General features: G+C 39.2%; 1 protein-coding gene across 1 annotated transcript in view; it reads right to left on the bottom strand.

Moving 5' to 3' along the window:
• MSH3 (mutS homolog 3) overlaps positions 1–23,652 on the bottom strand; it is a 188,144-nt gene that overhangs the window by 33,524 nt on the left and 130,968 nt on the right. Inside the window, exons 19-20 of the mRNA XM_058728381.1 lie at positions 23,067–23,178; positions 6,170–6,327 (exon numbers count right to left, since the gene is read on the bottom strand). Coding sequence (XP_058584364.1) covers positions 6,170–6,327; positions 23,067–23,178 — 270 coding nt within the window. The remainder of the gene's footprint in view (positions 1–6,169; positions 6,328–23,066; positions 23,179–23,652) is intronic.

A 23,652-nucleotide genomic window follows, 5' to 3' on the forward strand; every position in this document is an offset into this window, starting at 1 on the left:
TGGGATGAGCACTGGGTGTTGTATGGAAACCAATTTGACAATAAATTTCATATTTAAAAAAATCAAAATAAGAACTACCATACAATGTAGCAATTCCTTTTGTAGATTAATAAATAAATAAATGGGAATATTATTATTGGCTAAAAAAAAAAAAGGCAAAACAGGGGCGCCTGGGTGGCTCAGTCAGTTAAACGTCCAACTTTGGCTCAGATCATGATCTAACCATTTGTGAGTTTGAGCCCCACATCGGGCTCTGTGCTGACAGCTCAGAGCTTAGAGCCTGCTTCAGATTCTGTGTCTCCTTCTCTCTCTCTGCTTCTCCCCAACTTGTGTGCTCTCTCTCTCTCTCTCTCTCACACACACACACACACACACACAAATACACATTTTTTTAAAAAAGGCAAAACACACAGTATAGAGATGAGAAACATTAACTGTGGCTATGGGGCTCCAGGAAGACTTCGTGAAGGAGGTGGAATCTTAACAAGAAAAATAGCAAGAGAGGTATATCTTGTCCAGGATATAGTATAAACTGAAAAAAGACAAATGGGAAAATACATACTAGCTTCCTAGAATTCAGAAAGAAGAGTTGGGTTGACACATAGGTAGGTGAGGGAAAGAAACAGAAAACAAGACTGAAAAGATTGGGGTTCATCTGGTTGTTCTTGACTGATTTGTTCAGAGACTTGTAGTTTAGCACCAGAATGATTTGATCATAGCTGTGTTCTGAAAGGACCTCACAGGGGCTTGAAAACTGACTGGAGAAGGAAAAAAGGAAGACTCAGAGAGCAGGGAACCAGTTTCTGCAATAATCTGTAGTAAGCAATGGGTGCCAAGATTAGGCCTAAAGCATTAAAAGATGCATGACTGGCTAAGAGGGCACTCAGTAATATCTGGTGGGGACACTGCAATCAGACCCTCGCACATGTTTTTATCTATTTCTTTCCTGTTTGATTGATGAGCTTCTGAGTCCAGAGGACACAGTGTGTGTCTCGTTTCAGGGCTACAGTCGGCTGACCCAGTTAGGCTGCAGTGTGTAGCACCTACAGCTTGTGGATCCATCACTGCCCAAGCTGGGTCAGACTAGTCTCCAGACCCCATTCTTCTACTTTCCTTATTTTGATCAGTCGGAACACTGTGTGTCCTCCTCCGTGGTTTTTGGCACCAACATCAAGTCCATATGGCTCTACACTTCTCACGTTTTATCCAACTCTCTGCCTCACTCACCTCCTAAACCTAAACATTAGGTACTTCGGAATAGCTGCCAAATAACCAGCCAGCTCTCTTGTGTCCTTGCTCTCTTCTCCACAAGTGCACTCCCTCCTTTTTCCTCTCCAGTCCCTCCCCTGCAGCCCTCTCAGGAGAACCAGCTATTCGCTTCCTTGCCTCACCTGATACTGCAAGGATTCTCAGGCTCACCGCTCTTCCTTCCAGGCTCTACCTTCTTGTAATAAAAATAGCTCCTTTGAGGTTATACCACCAGACCGTAACATCCTCCTTTTGTCCATGCTGCAGCTATTCAGTTTCAAATCACTCCCCTTCATTCATCAAAGCTGTTAATACTTGGCGTGTATCTTGTCTCCACCAAGAGCCCCACCATTGCTTCCAGTAGCCCTTCAGGTCCACGTGGCTAAACCAGCCAACACCATCCAGCTCAATCCTAGATCTCCTCTTTGCCCATCTCCTTCTCTACTCTATCTCAGCCATCCATCACCAGACTCACATCCTGGACTTCATCAGAGACATGAACTGTTTCATCTCAAAAGCTGCCCATTCCAGCTCACACAGCACCTCCACCATGACTGTTGTTGAAACCTCTCAGGACTCTAGCCCACCTACCACGTGCCTTCCCTGGTGCTGTCAGCCCTCTTCTTAAAGTTCCATGGTCCACCATTCCCAACATACACTGGCCAACTCTTAAACTCCCTCTGCCCTTCCATTCACTTCTCTGGAAAAACTCCACCCTGGAGGGGTTGCAAAAAAAGGGTGACACACTAATTCTGTCGTTCCTTCTTTGCTTATTAGCTGGAACACTTCCATCATGAGAAACTTTCTCTCACCTGGGTGGAAAGACAGACTGGCTGCTTGATTCTCTATTTTTCAATTTTCATTCTACAAAGTGACTAATGATTTTTTGTTAGAAGTATCATTACTAACTTGTTCTAATATTCCCCAAGGTAATCAAGGCATTTTTTAAATCAGAAATTTATGGATATAACATATCCCTCTGGAACATGTTCAAGTCTACCATTCAAAAACAAAACAAGTCCCTCACTGGATCTCTCACCGTCTCCCCCTGGCCAAGCTGCCCTGGTGACACCTGTACTAACATTCTATTTCTTGACCTCTCACTCACTCTTTAACCCTTTTTAACCGGAGTATGGTCCCACCATTCCACCAAAACAGCTCCTGCTAAGGTCAATAGTGACAGCCACCTTGTTAAGATCGAAGTTGACTTTTCAGGCTTCCTTTCACCTGACCTCTCTGTGCTGCTGGCCACTTTCTCCTTGGAGGAGTCTTTCCCTGACACTGTAACATCCTGGTTTTGTCCTCCCTTTCTGGCTACTTGTCCTTTGTTGGTTTTTCTAGCTTATCATGTTACTCACCTATGACATGTTGGTAGTCCTAAGACTCAGTCTTAGGACCTTATTTTCTCCACTATACTCTCTGCTAACATGATCTCAGCCACACCCAGGTCTTCACTTACCACTTATACAGAGATGTCTCACAGCCAATTTATATCATTACTTTTCATCTTTTCCTCTGGACTCTATATCCAACTGCCTATATGACAGCTCCCCTAGAATGTCTGAGTATTTCTCCTTACTATGTATAAAAATAAAAGTCAGGATCTATGGCAAAAAGAAAATCACACTCTTCCAGTAAATGTTAGCACTGTCCAAACCAGATGCATAAACCACTGTCATCTCTGACACTCCATTCATCTCAGCTGCATATCCCTTCTATCACCAACCCCTGTTGATTTATTTCCTGAACACCTTTCAAATGAGACTCCTTTCCACTCAAACTAACATTACAAACCTCATCCAAAGTACTGATACCTCTCACCGAGACCACTGCAGGAGTCTATTGATAAGGTTACTACTGGGTCCTTTCTCCAAACGTTTCCTGCATTATAGCCAACGTAGATGTGATCATGCCAAGCCTTGCTTAGAACTCTTCAATGGTTTCTCATGGCTGAGGAAAAAGTCCCAACCCTCTAAACTCTGTGTCACTTGCCCTTACCTATTCTTCAACTTCATCTAGAATAATGTTCTCCTAGAGAGTCACTCTTCAGTCCCTTATCTATGATTTTTTTTTAATGCTAAGAGACTCTGCACACATACCCCGTCTGAAATTGTCTTTCTTCCTTTGATTAGTCAGCTCACCCTTCAGATAGGCCTCAAGAGTTGCTTGCTAAGGGAAGCCTTCCCTGTCCAGCTCATACCCTGCTCGCAGACTGTCAGAGCATCTTGTACACAGCCTTTATATGTTTGTCACTGCTGCAATTTCACATTTTTTATGTAATTTTTTTGGTTAATATTGATCATCTCCACCAGGTAAGTTTCACTAGAACAGAAAATATGGTTGTTTGGCAGTCCCACTGTTTGTTATATATTAGATGCTAATATATGCTGGATAAAAGAATAAATTAAAATGAATAAATACCTAAATTTCTTGAAATTAGTGTGGTTTGTCCTTTTTCAGAAGGCTTATACTTGCTATCCCTGAATGCACTTTATAAAAGCATTTAATATAAGGGGCATAAAACAGTCACTATACATTGGTAAGAATGTTATTTCTGGTATTTTAAATATATTACTATTATAAAGTTTAACTTTTTATTATTATCACTGAATTCATTTCTTATAGGCAAAAACTATTTTCTGATTATCTCTGAATCCATTCCTAAATATGTGCCTAACTTCATAAGAAAAGCTGGACAAAACCAAATTCTTACTGTTTCCCTTGCAATTATGGCCATGAGACACAATTCTGGTTAATGAAATATATGTGGAAGTCTTCTGGGAGGCTTCTGAAAAGGCACTGATTTCCTGAAAAAAGAAGGAGGGGGGGGGCGGGTGGAGAGGCCGGGGAGCCTGTGGCATTCTCTCTTCCTGTTCCCACATGCGAACATGAATGTGATGCCTGGAGTCACAGCAACTATCTAGCAGCTATGAGGGAAAGGCAAAAATATTGCAGAACCACCACAACAGCGGAAACAACAGCGCACCTCAAGCATTCTTATTGTATGAGAAAAGTAAACTCTTATTTTTTTTCTATTACTTATATCTAAAATACATATATATCTAAAAATATCCATAACTGATATTCTGCTCACTAACAAGATTCTCTTCCAGTCAAACCATCTTACTTTGCCCAAGAAGTCTTTCTCTCTTTCCCTCTTCTCCTTTTAATCTTTTTTCCCTTGGTTAAATTTCTGTCACTCTCCCTACTAAGGTAACCAAAATAAAATACCTAGTATATTTATTTTTACAAGATAGAAGACTAATTACAATTTAAAAAGTAAAGAAAGAGTCCTTAAATTTCTTATACTGAATTTATCTACAAATATATAAAGATCAAAATAACATCTGTTTGGGGCGCCTGGGTGGCGCAGTCGGTTAAGCGTCCGACTTCAGCCAGGTCACGATCTCGCGGTCTGTGAGTTCGAGCCCCGCGTCAGGCTCTGGGCTGATGGCTCGGAGCCTGGAGCCTGTTTCCGATTCTGTGTCTCCCTCTCTCTCTGCCCCTCCCCCATTCATGCTCTGTCTCTCTCTGTCCCAAAAATAAATAAAAAACGTTGAAAAAAAAATTAAAAAAAAAAAAAATAACATCTGTTTGGTGATATGGTATCAAACAGAATTTAGGTGTCCCTGCTTACTCTCAGGTTAAAAACCAAGCTCTAAGATAAAGTATTTTTTTTATTAAAAGTTTTTTTTAATGTTTATTTATTTTTGAGAGAGGGAGGGAGCATGAGCGGGGGAGGGGCAGAGAGAGAGGGAGACACAGAATCTGAAGCAGCTCCAGGCTCTGAGCTGTCAGCACAGAGCCCGACACGGGGCTTGAACTCACAGACCGCGAGATCATGACCTGAGCCGAAGTCAGATGTTCAACCGACTGAGCCACCCAAGCGTCCCTAAGATAAAGTATTTTAATGTCTACTTAAATGCATCAATATCAGCGTGTATTTTTTTTTCTTTTATTTTAGAGAGAGAGCACGAGAGAAAGTACACGCACAGGTGGAGTAGGGGCAGAGGGATAAAGAGAGAGAATCCCAAGCAGGCTCCACACTTAGCACAAAACCTGACGTGGGGCTCAATCTCACAACTCTGGGATCATGACCTGAGCCAAAATCAAGAGTCAGATGCTCAACCGACTGAGCTACTCAGGCGCCTCAGTATGTGATATATTCTGATGTGATTCCAAAGTCAAGTGTTATAGAAATATGCAGCTGCACAACCAATCAGACACTTATACACATAATCTGACTACATACATATGGACTATATTTAATTTTTCCAAAAATGCCCATGCTCTTAAGAAGTATAAGATACTTCTTATACTGATAAGGAACTGATAAATCTGAATAAATAGATTGAACTATGATTTTCCTATTAGTGAGACCAGGATATTTCACTTCTATTCCTAACATGACATGCAATTTAGGTTTATAAATGAAGGGTAAGACTTAGTTACGGGTAATGTTCTTAGCATTAAAAATACATACATACATACATACATACATACATACATAATCTTGGGCAGTGCCCTTCTCCATGTCAGTTCCCCACCTATAAAATGAGGAGGGTGGGCTGGTTTTCAGACTGTACTCTGCAGAGCCCATCCAGTCAAGTCTGTAAGCCTTCCACTCTGACTCAGGCAGAGCAGATCTGCTTTTATCTGTTTAAATATTCATCTTTTATATAAGATTTTCTTTAAAGTAAGAACTTAGTAACCAAAAATAACTTGAAAACTAGTGGACAAAATGCTCTCCTTGGACTCCTCTGGTATTAATATTCATGATGAAATGCTCTCTTTAAGCTCCTAAGCTCTAAATATTTTAAGAGCAAATCTATTCATCTAAATATGTACACAGAAAATTCATGTGACAATGTGGGCCTGACTTATTTTCAGAAATACATTCAAATAGAACTAATGTTTTTACCTCGTGAAAATGCCATCCACAATTCCAATTGTTGCTTCCTCTGCAGGAACATAGGAGCCAATCTGAGCCATGATAGTAATCAATGCAACTTGTTTTATGTAGGAGCTCTTTCCACCCATGTTTGGTCCAGTAATTATCATTACTCTCTCTGAGTCCCCCTAGAAAATTAAAAAGCAATTTCACTTATTGTACCCAAAGGGCTTTTACATAACAGCTATAATTTATTCCATAAGTGGGAATGCCTTAAGTAAAAGATGGCTTTATGATATTTAAATATGTTACCAATTAAGTATTACAAATGGAAAGAGGGGCTTTTTGTCTTAAACCTGAACCATGATATTGCAGAACAGTGAATTTTTAGCAATGTACATGACTGTTTCTGTGTATAAATAAGGAAAAAACAAGAAGCAACCTAAATGAGATAACTACTATGGCTTTCTCATTAAATATTCATTTACCTGCCTCTTTGTGTGTTTTTTATATTGCTTACATTTAAAACCAATCAATGTGTCTATCTTAAAACTACCGGTATTTATAGGGCGCCTGGGTGGCTCAGTCGGTTAAGCGTCTGACTTCAGCTCAGGTCATGATTTCCCGGTTCTTGGGTTCAAGCCCCAGGTCGGGCTCTGTGCTGACAGCTTAAAGCCTGGAGCCTGTTTTAGATCCTGTGTCTCCCTCTCTCTCTCTGCTCCTCCCCTGCTCAAGCTCTGTCTCTCTCTGCGTCTCTCAAAAATAAATAAACATTAAAAAAAAAACAAAAACCTTACAGGTATTATACAGCTAATTGCCCAAGGCCTTAATTTGGGTTGGTAGCACAGGAATTTTTTCAGGTATAGACAGATGACTACTAAAGAGATTTACAATACCAAATTCTAGATATCATTTTTATCAGCATTTTTCACTGGCATTTCACCAGAGGATGTAAAGGAGGCAGCAAAGCTCAAACACTTGAACTAATTTAATTTCTAGAATTTGCCTCTATTAACCAGTTATAGTACTTGCCATATATAGACTCATCCTAAGGGAAACTGTCCAACTGTAGCCCTTTGTAGAGAGAGTGAGCCCGAGACATCCATGTGCTGTGCTATGTGAACCCACCACTCTGGGCAATACCTGCCTGGTCAAGAGTGGCCACTCTGTACCTGACCAAGAGCCCAAGACATGGCCTCACATAAATGGTCTTCTGAAACTAACCATATAATCTCTTGGGAGTTTAAACTGAGAACCATGGAGAGATTCAATCAGTTGGTATCTGGAGTAGAGGTTGAAAAGAAACACAGAACAAGACCACAAAGCACTGGGGACCATAAGTATTAACTTATGAGGAAACAAAGTATGAAGAAAAATTATACAGAACAAGGGGTAAAGAGGGTAGTTAGCAATAAAAGGTTAAGAAGAAGCAAAGGAGCCTAAAGGAGTTGAGAAACTTCATGCACATGCAAATAATGAGAGTCTCAAAGTAAAATATTATAAAGTCTTACTATTCAGGGGATAAAAAGAAAATCTGTTCCATCTCTAAAGCTGTCTTATACCCTAATTAACCAGACATTTCCAGTCTCGCTAAAGCCAAACTGTACTAGAGATCTTGTTCTTCCTGTGATTCCTTTCTCTCATGGTTACATGTGGTTTTATAATGAGTGTCATAAAACTCCATTATTTGAAAGAACTTGAGTGAATCTGTGTTTCTTGGAACAGAAAGAGCCTAGCACAGTAAGAACAAGAAAAGAAACTTTGCATGAGTAGAATGATGAAAATAATGATTAAAATAAAATTATTTCTCTTACAGAGCCTTAAAAATAATCAACCTGTTATAAATAACCAAACATCTGGCATAACCAAATATTTAAAAAATTTAAATAAAATGAACTGATTGTTTTAAAATTGGCAAAAATAACACAAGAAATACAATCTGAATAAGCTTGTATCTATTAAAGAAATTACATCTGTAATTAAAAGCCCTTCCATAAAAAAACTCCAAACCCAGATAATTTTCCCACTAATTCTTGCAAACATATAAGAAACAGCACTAATCTTATACAAAAACTCTTCTACAAAACCAAACAAAAGTAACTCTTACCAAAACATTCCAAAAGTTCAACAGAATCTTTTTTTTTTTAAGTTTATTTACTTATTTTGAAGGAGAGAGAGAAGGAAGGGCAGAGAGAGACAGAAAGAGAATCCCAAGCAGGCTTCACATGACCTAAGCCAAGATCAGAGTCGAATGCTTAACCGAGTCAGCCACACAGGCACCCCCCAACACAATCTTGATACCAAAAACCTGTCAAGAACATAATAAAAAAGAAAAATTACAGACCAATTTCATCTATTATGTATATATGGATGAATATACATTAAACCAATCCAAAGCTATATTATATAAACAATTTAGAGTTTTTAAGGAGTATAAGGTTGGTTTAATAATCAAAGGCCAATCAATATAATTCACCACATTAAGAAAACAGAGGAGACAAATCAGATGACGATCTCCAAAGCATTTGATAAAATTCAGTATCTACTCATTAAAAAAAGGGCAGGTGCAGGAAAAGGAAATAAAAAGTATAATTATTAGAAAGGAAATAATAAATCTCATTATTCCTATATGTCATGATTATGTTACCAGAAAAGTTAAAGAAATCTATAAAAATTATTATAGTCAATAAATGAATTAAACAAGATCTTTATATAAAATAAATATAAAACTTTATCTCTAGATTTCAGCAGTAAGTAATTGAAAATAAGAAATTTAAATTTTTTTTAAAGTTTATTTACTTGTGAGAGAGAGAAAGACAGACATAGTGTGAGCGGGGGAGGGGCAGAGAGGGAGACACAGAATCTGAAGCAGGCTCCAGGCTCTGAGCTGTCAGCACAGAGCATGACGTGGGGCTTGAACTCACGAACGGTGAAATCATGACCTGAGCCGAAGACAGACGCTTAACCGACTGGGCCACCCAGGCACCCCGAAAATAAGAAATTTAATGATACAATTTACCACAATATCAAAAGAAATCAAATACTTAGGAATAAGTCTAACAAAATGACCAAGACCTCTACACAGCGAACTATAAATCATTTTTGAGAGAAATTTAGGAAGACCTAATTAAATGAAAGAATATACTATGTTCATGGACTGAAAGGCTCAATATTATAATGCTACAATAAATAAATAAATTAGTGTGATTCTGGCACAAAGACATACAGTGGAATATATCAAAGTCCAGAAACAGACTGATGCGTACACAGTTACTTGATTTGTGACAAAAGTGACATTGTAACAAAGTACACAAAGGATGGTCTTTTCAATAACTGGGGTTTGGTCAAAAGGATGTCCATATAGAAAAATAAGAAATCCTGATTCCTAACTTCCATCATACATAAACAAAAATCAATGTCAGGTAGATTATAGCTTTGACAGCCAAAAAAACAATACAATACAATACAATACAATACAATACAATACAATACAATACAATAACTGGACAATAATATACGACCTTGGGGTAGAGAAAGATTTCTTTAATAGGCATAAATCATAATTAACTCTAAAGAAAGATTTAAAAATTGGAGTACATTAAAACTAAATACTATTAGGGGCACCTGGGTGGCTCAGGTGGTTGAGCGTTTGAGTTCAGCTCAGGTCACGATCTCGCAGTCCGTGAGTTCAAGCCCCGCGTCAGGCTCTGGGCTGATGGCTCAGAGCCTGGAGCCTGCTTCCGATTCTGTGTCTCCCTCTCTCTCTGCCCCTCCCCCATTCATGCTCTGTCTCTTTCTCTGTCTCAAAAGTAAATAAAAGGTAAAAAAAAATTAGAAAAAACAAAACTAAATACTATTAACCAAAAGATGCCATTAAGGAAATGAAAAGCTACAACACAGATTACATGTATAGATTATATATTGCCCAAAGACTCAAATCCAGTATACATAAAGAACTTCTACAAATCAGGGGTGCCTGGGTAGCTCAGGTGTTTAAGTGTCCAACTCTTGGTTTTCATGATCTCACGATTCATGAGATTGAGCCCTGCTTCAGGCTCTGTGCAGACATCGCAGAGCCTGCTTGAGATTCCCTCCCTCCCTCCCTCCCTCTCTCTCTCACCACCCGCCCCCCACTGCCACATGCTCTCTCTCTCTCTCTCTCTCTCTCTCTCTCTCTCTCAGAATAAAGAAAATAAACTTCAAATCAAAAGAAAGACAACCCCAAGAAAAATTGTCAACAAAACTTTAAAAGAAAATGACAAAAAAAATACAAATGAGTTGGTATAGGTCAGAAATAGGACTATAAATCAGCAAAAACAATGTATGCTATGTTCAACAAACAACGGTGGGACAACTGGGTACCCATGTGAAAAAAAATAGATGTAGGCCTGAAACTCACACAGTGGCCCCAAATCAAATCTAGATGAGGGAATTAACTGTGAAAAGCAAACCTTAAACTTTTAGATGAAAACATAGAAAAACAGCTTAATAGCATCAAGATAGAGAATGATTTACTGAAAGAAATAGGAAAAGCAACTTTTTAAAAAAATTATATTAAGCCACCAAACACAAAATAAAAAGGCATAAAGAAGTAGTACTTCTACACAGTAATAACACCAAAACAATGAAAAAATGGGCAAAGGACACAGACAGGATATTTACAGAAAAAGAAACACTCAAAGCCGAAAACTTTTCTTAATCAGGAAAAGGAAAACGAAATCAGCAGGATTTTTCAAGGGATCTACAAGCTATTCTTAACATTCAAATGAAGGAATAAAGAAATACTAACGGTGAAAATTTTTGAAGGAATATTTTTTAAAAGACAGCTTTCACATTCATCAGATCATCAAAAGGCTTAAAAGTCTATTTATGCAGAATGTTGGCAAGGATACGGAGAACAATTTGGAAATGCTTAAAGATTGCGTATACTGGTCTACATGACCCAGCAATTCCTCTCTTAATAATCTACCCTAGAAAGATACACAAGTACTCAGAAAGATATTTCTATGACTGTTCACTCTAGTACTGTTTGTATTCATAATAGACAAAAAATGGAAAGAATGTATCATCAGGAAAATGAGATGTATTCTATACAATTATTAAACAATCATTTACAAAACAGTATACAACAGGATAGGTGCAATGTGCCATATTTATGTACATTTTAAAAACACAAAATTATATACAGTTAAAATACAAATATATAAAAAATACAAACCTTGCACAAGGATAATAAATAACATCAGGATAATGGTTACCAATAAGAGGAGGTGAAGGGGGAGAAAAAGAAATAGCAATTATGTGAAGCCTTAGCTATATCTGTAACATTTTACTTTAAATAAATCTCAAGTTCATATTACGAAAGTTCATTCTCTATGATATTTGAGTGAAAGGTAAACAGGTGTCTATTATACTGTTTTCTACACTTTTTCATTTGTTTGAAATATTAGCTAAAAATTATTTAAATGAATAATCTTAAGATTTAATTATTCATTTCATGAATAATCATCATGAATCATCAAATAGCTCTTATAAACTGATTTATAGATTCAGGAAAAATTTATGTAACTTCCAAATGACATTTTGTTATTTGGACCTCCAGCACAGTTACATAAAAATAGAACAGCAGAAGAGAAACATATAATAGAAAGTAAAAGACTGTAACACAAGGGAAATGACCCACAGATGGGTTACATGCACCATGATGAGGTCCCGAACCATGAAGGCATTGTTGGTGGAGCTGCCTGAAGTGCAATTACCAAACTCAATGAACAATGAAGGGGGCTGATGGACGTGCACAGGAAAAAAAAAAAAAAAAGAAAAAAAAATTCTTTTAATAATTTAGGAAAGCTGTAAGAACAATAAAAATATATACCTTTTATCTTTTTAAAGACTTTTAAGGTAATTTTTTAAAGTTTTTGTTTCTTTATTTTGAGAAAGAAAGAGAGAGCGCGCTACTGTGGGAGGGGTAGAGGGAGAGAGAGAATCCCAAGCAGGCTCCACACTGTCAGCTCAGAGACCAAGGAAGGGCTCAAACTCACGAACCCGTGACATCATGACCAGAGCCAAAGTCAGACGCTTAACCAACTGAGCCACCCAGGTACTCCTACACACCTTTTATTTGTAGACACCGTACTCCTTCCAAAGCCTTGAAAGAAAAGAGCATTTACACTTAGTGCTTGATTCAGTTTTCTCATCCAATGAGAATAAAAAATTTGACAGGGTAGTGACAGGTCAGTGCAACTGTGTAGCTCTCAGTCCCCTAGTGTCTAAAATGAGGGTGAATTTGGGGCGCCTGGGTGGCTTGGTCAGTTAAGCGTCCAACTTCGGCTCAGGTCATGATCTCACGGTCCGTGGGTTGGAGCCCCGCGTCGGGCTCTGTGCTGACAGCTCAGAGCCTGGAGCCTGTTTCAGATTCTGTGTCTCCCTCTCTCTCTGCCCCTCCCCTGTTCATGCTCTGTCTCTCTCTGTCTCAAAAATAAATAAACGTTAAAAAAAATTTTTTTTTTAAATGAGGGTGAATTAAATGATCTCTCACCTTCAAGTTCTATGATTCTCTGAAAAATAGTAGGTCCAAATTCAGGCATATGACATTGGAGATGTGGCTTTGTGTTCAACTGAAGAGGGGAAACTGGAATTCACTTGTCCGAAGTGCTTGGGGGAAATGGTGCACAGGGACCGCAGTGAGACTTGCGGTCACTTCTTTTTTTTTTTTTTCGTGTTTATTTATTTTTGAGATAGAGGCAGAATGCGAGTGGGGGAGGGGTAGAGGGAGGGGCAGAGAGAGAGGAAGACAGAAAATCAGAAGCTCCAGGTTCTGAGCTGCCTGCACAGAGCCCAATGCAGGGCTCAAACTCACAAACCGTGAGATCATGACCTGAGCTGAAGTCAGATGACTAACTGACTAAGCCACCCAGGCGCCCCAGACTTGCGGTCACTTCTGTGAAAGTGAACTTTCCAGGCCTATCCAGGATTTGAAGATTTCAGGTGAGAACTAACTTGGAGGCTTTAAGGAATGAAATGCTTTCAACTCACTTAACTATTTTTAGGTGACAAAGTGGCTGCCTTCCCAATAAGCACTAATATTTATACCTCCAATGGGAGCTAAATTATACACTGGGCACACTCTAGTAAACACTAATGTAAAAAAGACACTGTGGAGAATCAGGAGGGACTTTGAGATGCATAAATACTGCCTGTCCCCTCTCTACTGCCACCATCCTGGTGGACCACTGCAGTAGATCCCAACTGGTCTTCTTGCTTCTCTGCCCACAGTCCATTCTCCACATAACAGTCAGAGTGATGGTCTTAAAAATGAAAACAGGGGCACCTGCGTGGCTCAGTCAGCTAAGCGTCCGACTTCGGCTCAGGTCATGATCTCACCTGATCTCACAGCTCAGAGCCTGGAGCCTGCTTCGGATCTGTGTTTCCCTCTCTCTCTGCCCCTGCCCTGCTCACATTCTGTCTTTCTGTCTCTCAAAAATGAATAAAAAAATTAAAAAATGAAAACAGAATTGGTCTCCTGCTAAAAAGCCCTCACACAGCTCCCCAGTGTTCTAATAATAAAGCCTGGATTCCACACCACTGCCAAAAGGCCATGCCTGCCTCTCTGGCCCAGTCTCCTCCCACCCTCCACACGTTCACTTACTACTAGCCAGGCTGGGTTTATGCTCTTCTTCCACCTGCTGGAAGGTGCCAAGCTGTCCAGGCCTTTCCATAGTTCCTTGCATCTGGGGTGCTCTTCCCTGATTAGATCCTTTTTGTCATTCAAGTCCAAACTCAAACATCAACTCCCAGGAGAGACCTTTTCTGACCACTCAATCTACTTAAGCCCCTCTGCCCTGTCACACTCTATCATGACACCCATTTGATTTTCTTTATATCTTTTACTCTTCTCTGAAATTTCCTTAATTTTCTTGTTTACTTATTACCAGCGTCACTGCTAGAAAGTTAGTTCCCATGAGAGGAACTAGGTTATCTTGCTCATCCCCAATAAATACAACATGGCCTGCTACAAAGAAGGCACTTAATAAGTACTGGTCAAATATATGAATTTATTGTGTGAAAGGCACTGCAACAGGGATATTCACCACCCTGACATATCAAAAAATCATGTGCATTCTCTCTGGAAACTAGTCAGGAATATGGAACTCCCTGTCCTCTACAGTTCCCAAGATAACCTAGTTAGTGAGGAAATGATCAAGAAATCTCACACCTGGAGCACCAGGGTGGCTCAATTGGTTGAGTGTCTGACTTTGGTTCAGGTTATGATCTTGTGCTTAGTGAGTTTGAACCCCACATCAGGCTCGCGGCTGTCAGCCTCAGTAGGGAACCCGCTTCAGGTCCTCTATCCCTCTTTTTGCCCTTCCCCTACCTTCTCCCCAAAATGAATAAATATTAAAAAAAGAAAAAAGAAATCTCACACATGTATTTTATGCATCTACCTTTCAGCAAGGATCATATGTCCTTTGATGTCCACACATCAAAAGGTCCTAGATATGAAAAACACCTTAAATCTATCTGGAAAACCAGTCAGGATGAGGAAACATTGCAAGAGAATAGCGAGAAGCTGAAAATTGGCAAAAACTCTTTACCCTTTTCGGAACCTACTGAAGTTACCAAGAACACATCAAACTGGACAGCCTAGATGGTGCCCAGACCTATGCCAGGTACTGAGCGTGATGCTGCACACAGAGCAAGCTCTCAGAAAATCACAGATGGATGGCTGAATGAATAAAAGACAGTAAACAAACACGGAAGTACTCCACCATGGGGACTATGTTTCTGGATGGCATCTACTGCCTCGATGAACCTTTGGGGAGACTAAAGTTCAATCTCTCAAGTTTTTACCTTGGTACTGGTGATGTCTGTCTGGATAGCATCAGTCAGTAAGAGCCTAGCAGTGGATATCAAGAATCAAACACTGAATCTAAACCAGTAAGTTTTGAGATAACTAGTCAACTTCCACACTGAATTCTGTCTTCTGTGGAAAGAGAAGCGAAGCAGAGATGAAAACATAAAAGGTTTTAAGGTACCATAAGAACACTGCAGCTAACAAGTGCCACAGATAACTGTGCTGATGACCTGATGTGCACCATCTCATTTAGCTCTTACAACAAACAGCCTCACAGGATAACGATAGTACTACTGTATTTCCATGTTACAGCAAGGAAACACAGGCCAGGAGACTCTAAGTACCTTGTCCAGTAACACGCAGCTACTAAGTAGCAGAACTGGGATGTTAAGTAAAGATCATCTCTGGACAAATGTCTCATAGGGGATCCCTACTCAATGACAGAGAGTCACAGTCACTGCTAAACAGGACAAGGGCTACTCTGGTGCAGGGCCAGCATCCATGGGTCCATCACTGGGTACACTAAAATGATGGTCAGAACAGTGCTAAAGTCAGGAGGTGTATAGCAAAAAAAATTAAATAAATAAAACAGCAAAAGTGTCACATGTTAATTTCCAAGACTTGGGCATTAGCTGCTTTTTACAAAAAAGCCTTCTTTCCTTGACAGGTACCGATATCGACATCTATCTTCAAGAAAGGCTCATGGTAGAACTATTTTTATAATAGTTGCAAACTGCTGAAAAAGTTTGGCAGTTTCAAAGTGTTTTATTCCTTGAAAATGTCAATCAATAACAGGTTACAGTAAGAGACTCCCTAGCGAAAGCCTCCTCCAGACAAACTCTTAGCCAAATCCTTGCACTTTTAACCCAAGGTGAACTACAAACAGAAGGGGATAATGAGGCTGGAGAGGAGTACAGACTATAAGCTGAGATGCTGAGGAAAGGGTCCAAATCCTTCTGATGCCTGGATGCTGCCCAATTTATATTCCACTAAGAGCTAGTTGTTACTCAACCTAATCCCCTCATTTGCTATCAGCTATCCAAGCTGATAGCAAAACATCGGCAGAACAGGACTGGAATTTACCTCTCCAATCACTGTTAGGCACTCTCCCACTACCTCTATGTACCAACAAGTGGTACGTGGTAAGAGTTTTAAAAACAAAACAAAGAAAATGCCTGGATAAAAGAGATTATTTCTTTTTTTTTCAATATATGAAGTTTATTGTCAAATTGGTTTCCATACAACACCCAGTGCTCATCCCAAAAGGTGCCCTCCTCAATACCCATCACCCACCCTCCCCTCCTTCCCACCCCCCATCAACCCTCAGTTTGTTCTCAGTTTTTTAAAAGAGATTATTTCTGACCAGAGTAATGATGAAAGCTCTGAGGAGGCAGTAGTATCTTTTGGGTCATAAGGAATGAGTACTTATTCAATCAATGGAGATGGGTTATGGACAGGAAGAGAGAAGCCCAGGTCAGAACCCATTAAAAAGTCATCAGTTATATAAAATATCCTTCTTTAACTCAGTGGTTCAGAAGCAGGAAGAAATGGGTACCAGGGGTGAGAAGTAACAGAAAAAAACGTTCAAGTGCCATTAATGTTTCCTCTACTTACTTTTTTTAACAGTATGATCCCATGATTATACTATACAAAAATCACATTTATAGCAAAATCTATGAGAATAATTCAGGCACAGAATTAAATTAAGCTTAGTGCTCAGACATATTTTTATGGTATGCATTACTGCTACTCTGCTTGGTAATTAGGTACAAAGAGTCAATAAATAGCTTATGAAATTAGTATAATCAGTCTTTTATATAGTCAAAGCAAGTATTTCTAGGGTACCTAGAAGTATTTATCTTGGGAGAAGGAAGGAAATGGGAAGTTGGTGATCTTGTTCCCCTCCAGTACACCCTCATCTTTACTGTTTTCAAGCATCATTCATGTAACAAATGTGTGAGCACTTACTATGTGCCACACAGTGCTAGGGGCTGAGGTGCTTAAAGCCCCTTCTTGATTTCAGGAGAAGGGATTGTCACTGGGAATTCAGTGTCCACCCACCACCGCTGGGCTGTGGACTTCCCTTGGGGTTACAGAGATCCACAGGGTTCAAGTATTTCCTGGGAACCTTCCTGCTTTGCACATTCAACTCATTTTCTTCCCTTCCACAAACTGAGAAACACTGAACCACAATTTTCCCTTTCCCTCTCCCAATAAGGGGAATTTATATTACTTACATTAAAAACAAACAAACAAAAAAAACCCAACAACCAACTAAAACTCCAACTTCAGTTGCTGTCAAAAATCGATCTATTAGAAAGTCATTTGGTTTAATAAATAAACAGTGCTGAGACTGCACGGGATTGCAGTGGCATTTCCCAAGCAGAATTATCTTGGCACATTATGTCTTGGTCTGCCTCATGGGTCACAGGTATGCTAAGAAGCTGACCTCCTAATCCTCAAGGTGGCAGTTGGGGCTGGGGTTGCCAGAGCCTTGGGCCAACGTCCTTTGGCTCTGAGCAACATTTTCCTTTTCCTTTCATTCCAGTTTATCACCATACCCTTATCATTTTCAAGACAGTGAAAAAGTAAAGAAGATTAAAAAGCATTGGCTTGCCTGACAATACTTTGTGTTCTGGGAAATAGTTCAAGAGTACTCAACTTGGGTAACCTCTGGCAAGTCAACTTCCCCTTTCTGGGCTTTGGTTTCCTCCTAAGTAAGAAGAGGTGGTTACACGAAATGATCCCTAACATTCCTTCTAGTTCTACAGTATAATTATTCAGGAAATTGTGATATTCCCATACAACATCCTAAAAAATAACATTTTGTGGGAAAAAAGGGCAAAAATTGAGAGTGAGATTTGGAGACTGCTCAAGGCTTATAGCTAATCCTTGTTTATTTAACAAATATGATTAGATGCCCGCTAAATGCCAGAGAACTGTGACTGACAGCAGCATTACAACTAGCCAGAGAAGCCTATTCCCTTCTCATGAAGCTTACAGTATACTAGGAACCACATACAAAAGCACTTATAATTAACTGGGTAAGTACTAAAATGGGGAGAAATAAGAGTGTAACGGGCAAGTGATGAGATACCCAACCCAGCAGTGGTTAGGAAAGGCTCAGTGCAGAAAGTGACATCCAAGACAAGACTTCAAGAACAGCAGGAGCTGGAGGGCGGGATGGGGTGGGTTGTGGGTGTGTGTGAGGCAGGAGTGGATGGTGTTGGGGAAAGATGACATTCTAGGCAGAGGGAATGCCATCTGCCAAGTCCCAGAGGCATGGTAACTTGGGAACTACATGGCTGGAATTTTAAGCATGATTTTAAGTGTGAGAGTGACAGGACAGGTTAGGAAAAGCCCTGCAGCTGCAGAATGGAGAACTGAACTGGAGATGGGCAAGATGGACATGGGGAAATCCAGCGCTGCTAAGTCCACAAACACTCAGATTATGCAGTGAATCGGGAAGGGAAACAAAAAGAGGATTTAAAAGAGTATTCCTTTCAATTCTGCTTGGAGAAGTCAAACCAAGGTTTCCTAGAAGATGTGGCAGAGATAGGTGTCACAGGATAGGAAGAAATACACAGTAGCATCTGGTTACCACTGGAGCAAGTGTGACTAAACTAGAACTCTGAATTCTGAAAGTAAGGTAGGGGAAATATGTTTAAAAGATTCTTAGAAAGTCCTCACTTAAACCTGCTTTTAGTGAAACTACTCCTTCAGTGTTAGCTCCTGAGAGGGCTTTTTTTTTCATCAGCCTTCTTTACATTGTTACATAATTTCCCTGAGAGATCCAGAATCTAAACTCCTGTGCATACATCATGATCATCCTAAAATCCCTAACTCCAGCTCAGACCTTTCTCTTGGTCTTCATATTCACCTTCACATTAGGATCTTCACCCAATGTTACCCAAACACCTCAGAGTCACAGTTCCTCTCTATTTAATTCTTTGCTATATTTTTGTATTCTATAAAAGCTAATATACAGCAGGTCAAGAAAATAAATGATAGTCTGTTGAATGACCATTGGGATACCGTTTACTTTGAAATGCCTGTACAAGTTTGGGGCCAATGTTCCTACCAGGTAGTCTGTTAGTTCCCTCATGGTTTGTGTTAAATATTCTATTAGTGTTAATGTAATTGAGTATGTCTCCCACCACATTAGGGAGGTAGTCTGTCTCTTTCTTCTTTATAAGCCTGATATCATGCACAATACTGACACAAAGTACGTCAAAATCGCTAAGAACAAAATATTCACAAAATAATGCTAATAAAAATTCATAAATAAATGCAAAATTGTGAAATGTGAAAAAAAGAGTATTCTTCAAACTGGCAGAGGAGAAGTAGGCAGAAAGTTGGCTTGTTCAGAAGAACTATAATAAGTTCACATAAGACAGAATCCAGAAAAGTATATTATAATCACATGTACAAAAGACCATTTCTTAAAATTACATGATTATCAAAAGCAACAATGTCATTTGACTTTCAGGAAATTATTTTCAGGCTATATTTTATAATTAACACCTATAAATTATTTTAAATTGAGTTTTACATAGTAAGTTCTTTTTCAACACTATCCCTATATATAAATTTATACCCTGCAAAATAGAATGCACTTCACCATAGCAACAGTTCTATATCAACTCCTACTCAAGTTAGAAAAAGCATATGTAAAAGAAATGAATATTCTGGAATATTCTAAAGTGCCTACTGGAAAAAAATCTCTCCATTTATTTTGTAAAAATTTAAATATAAAATTTTAATGTTTCCTTAAAACATTTTTGTAATTAGGTAAAAGGCTACTTTAGTTTCTCAAATCTTGCTTTATTAAACAGTATAATACATTTTTTATTCATTAAAAACAATTTTTTTCCCGTTTATTCAGTTTTTGAGAGAGAGAGACAGAGTGTGAGCGGGGTACAGACAGAGAGAGAGGGAGACACAGAATCTGAAGCAGGCTCCAGGCTCTGAGCTGTCAGCACAGAGCCCGATGCAGGGCTCGAACTCACAAACCATGAGATCATGACCTAAACTGAAGTCAGACGCTTAACCGACTGAGCCACCCAGGTGCCCCAGTATAATACTTTTAAAATAATGTGAAAGAGAAAAAAAAAAAAGAATGAAAAAGAGAAAAAAACAAAAAAAATCAATGTCGAAGATAACATACTTGGGATTGCGTTTGAGTTGGCTGGCGTGCTGGGGGATGAGGACAGTAACAGGAAGTAATGTTTAAGAGATTTATAAGTAAAATATAAACCAAGGTATTAAATGTTACAACTATATTACTTTCTCAAGAAAAGCTATACCCCCACTGGTATTATGGGAACTGAAAAAGAAATTCTTACGTTCATTCTTCTTTTAAAAGTCAATAAAGCATCAGTACGTATTAACTTGGCTTGATAACTTAAGCAATTTACAAATTCCCTGATGAGAACGAACAAGTTTACAGACTTTGCGGACCAGATTATACACTACCAACAAGTCTGTGTGTTATATCAAACTGTAATATTAAACTTAATGTAATTCAAAGCATTTCCTTTCACTTACCACACTTGGGGCCAGCCAAATTCACCATGTGCATATCTCTGTCACCCTTGCTCACAGCCCAAGAGGGAATACTCTGTTATATTCCCAACTCCCTTGCTGTTCTGGACTTCCTTTCTCTGACCTAATTTCTAACTGCTCTGCTACATTCCAATTTTCCCAATGAACTCTGAAAAATTCCCAAGCCCTTCTGTGGTTCTAACCTTCTTGTTTAATACCTCCTTCAAAAAGGCTTAAACTGAAACCTGGCTGTTGTTCACTTCGTTTGGAGGCTGCGCTTTCGGCCACATCCTGCCACACACATCTCAGAGTTCAGAGGTTCTCCCTTATGTGTTCTTATGTGTTTCTTTAGAACTTGACCACCTCTGCTTGTCCTCACTGCAGGCATCTACAAACTTCCCTGTCACCAGTCTCCATCCCTTGGAATCTTTGGCACCTGGAACACCTTTGGCTTTCCCTACAAATGCTGCTGTTCTCTTAGATGATTTCAACACTCATGTGGATGACTTTTTCCCAAACTCTGTTCCTTGATCTCATCTCCAAAGACCTCCACTTCTGCTACCCACCTTCCACGGCCAAACCTAGGGCTTGCCATCTCCCAGAAGAGCACTATCTCTGAAATCTTAAAGTCAGGCATTTCATTCCTTGATACAACCTCTCTCACTGAACTCTTCCCTACAGTAATTCACTGATCTCATCACCAGATTATTTCACTCTATGCTGACCAAGACTCTCACTTTGAACAACTTGTAGTCAGGCTCCTCCTGGGCCCTCTTCTCCACTAGGCTTCAACCATGGCCTCTAAAAATTGCGCACTTTCAGCACAAATGATTTTGTTTACTCACCCCACTAAGACACCAGAATAAACACTAGCACAGTTTCTTGCAGCTGAAGGCCATGTTCTTAGGATGACCCCAACCCTCTTAAAGTTCCTACCTGAAAAAGTACAAGACTGCCAGGAGAATTTACTGCTTCTTCCAGCCAAAAGGTGATGACCAGCAGAGAGGCCCCTGTACCTCCTCTGAGAGCAATTCCTTCAGAAAGCTTAGTTAGAAATCCATTCTCTGCCCCTTTGAGATGTAAATCTTCTACCACCTAGAAATGTCTTCTCAAGGTGAGTCATCTCTTTGAAATGCAAACATTCAAGAAGACAACTCTCCCTTTCTTTCCACTCCACGTATGAGGGTAGAAGCTCCAACTGCCAGTTAATAAACCCAGATAGGTTTCACATTAACCAATCCCCTTCCCTGCTTGTTCCAATTTCTACTCCCTTTAATCTGCAGGACACCCCCTCCACTACCCACCCCATTCCTCTTTCCTAGTCCCTCACTCTCCCTTTAAAACACGCAGTCATCTCTGTACAAACTGAAGTTGAGTTCAGTCCACACTATCCTCTTTTCCCTACTGCAATCACAGTAATGTGATTCTACCCTTACCACTTTAATTAGTGTATGGCTTTACCTTTGACAGTGTACTCTATGTAACACACACACAAAGGCAAGGCACACATGCACACCCTCCCTCCCATAAGTTTGCTTTTTTTCCCCAGTTTTAATCACTCTCTTGCTAGTATTCTAAATCCTTTAGGAATAAATTCAAATTCCTTAATATGACATGCAAGCAAACTGGCCTCTTCCTTATTTCTGAACCCTTCTTTCTTCATACTCACTTTTCCAGGTTACTCAACATCTTTCACTTCCCTGAATTCACCCTGCTCTGCCTCACTCTTGGCCTCTCCCATGTTGGTTCCTTGACCTGGTATACTCCTCTCTACTTCTCTGGCCTATGCTGACTCCCTCTTCAGTTAGTATCTCATCCCCGGGAAACCTTGCTCAATGTTCCCCCTATAATAAGTTAGGCTGACCTGCTACATGCTCCTGGGACCACCTGGTTTCCTAGATCATCTATTATAACAGCAGGACAACCTTCTGGCTTGGTCACAAGCTCCCTTAGAGCAGTGTGTATCTCTGTCTGGCTTACTACTCTCTGTCCTAACACTTGCTTTGCTACTGAAGCTAAATAGGAATGCAGTAAGTATGTATTAAATGAAGAAATCTTTAGGATCATTAACGTTCTGTGAGAGAACTCTAGCCCATATGACAAAAGTTCTCATCACTGAAATGAGCTGAAACATCTCTAATTCTTTCACAGAACATTTTAAAATGGTGAAACATAGGTCAAAGCATACAATGATAAACACAAACAGGAATTTGCAAAACCATGGTATGATTCCACTCTATTAGCATATTTAGGCATTCATAACTGAAAAATATTTTTAGGAGTTACCTAGGATAACAACTTAAGATTAACCAGTTAGTTGCTACATCTTTCCACTTAAGGATAATCCTTCATTGAAAATGTCACCAATTCCATATGTGGTGATGAATATAAAAGTAGAGCCCAAGATTACCACACTTAACGCTGAAAACCAGTTAAAATCTGTGTAAATCAGAAAAATACTTATTTTGTATTTAAAAGTTTGGATCCGTGTTATCATCTTTTACTCATTTGGCATCACATGGTACTTACTGATAAATTCGTACTGTTGGGAACATATTGATCCTGTTCTCCCAGCAACACGTCAATCACAGGGTGCCGGCCATTTTTAATCATGATCTTCCTTTCTTCTTGTAGAGTTGGTCTGCAAAAAGAAGCATGTTTCAACTTACTAGGCATGAAAACTGCCTTTTAAAAAAATCTCTAAGTTCTCGCTTACAAAACAGACTTTAAGAACACATCCGGAATAAGGTTTTGAGTATTAAAGTTAAATTTTAACTATAAGAATTAGGAGGACAATTATTGTAGCAGTGTTTGAAGGACAAACTTCAGCAGAGTCCTACAGTAGCTCTAATGCTGAAGTCTACTTTACAAGATCTTTTTTAATTTTTATTTTCTTAATATTATCTAAGACCAATATTTTCATTACTAAAAGTTACAGTTCAGATTAGTGTTATTTAAATCATTTTTAGTAATACGCATAATAAAGGCTATCCCTGAAAATTAGTCCAGATTTAATTATTACGTTAATTGAAATTATATTATGTGCTGGACTTGGGAGACCTAAACTTTTTATATTCTATTCAACTGAAACATCTTTCTAGGGTCATTGGTATCT

The sequence above is a fragment of the Neofelis nebulosa genome, chromosome 1 (genome assembly GCF_028018385.1).
Source record: "Neofelis nebulosa isolate mNeoNeb1 chromosome 1, mNeoNeb1.pri, whole genome shotgun sequence".
Lineage (NCBI taxonomy): Eukaryota > Metazoa > Chordata > Mammalia > Carnivora > Felidae > Neofelis > Neofelis nebulosa.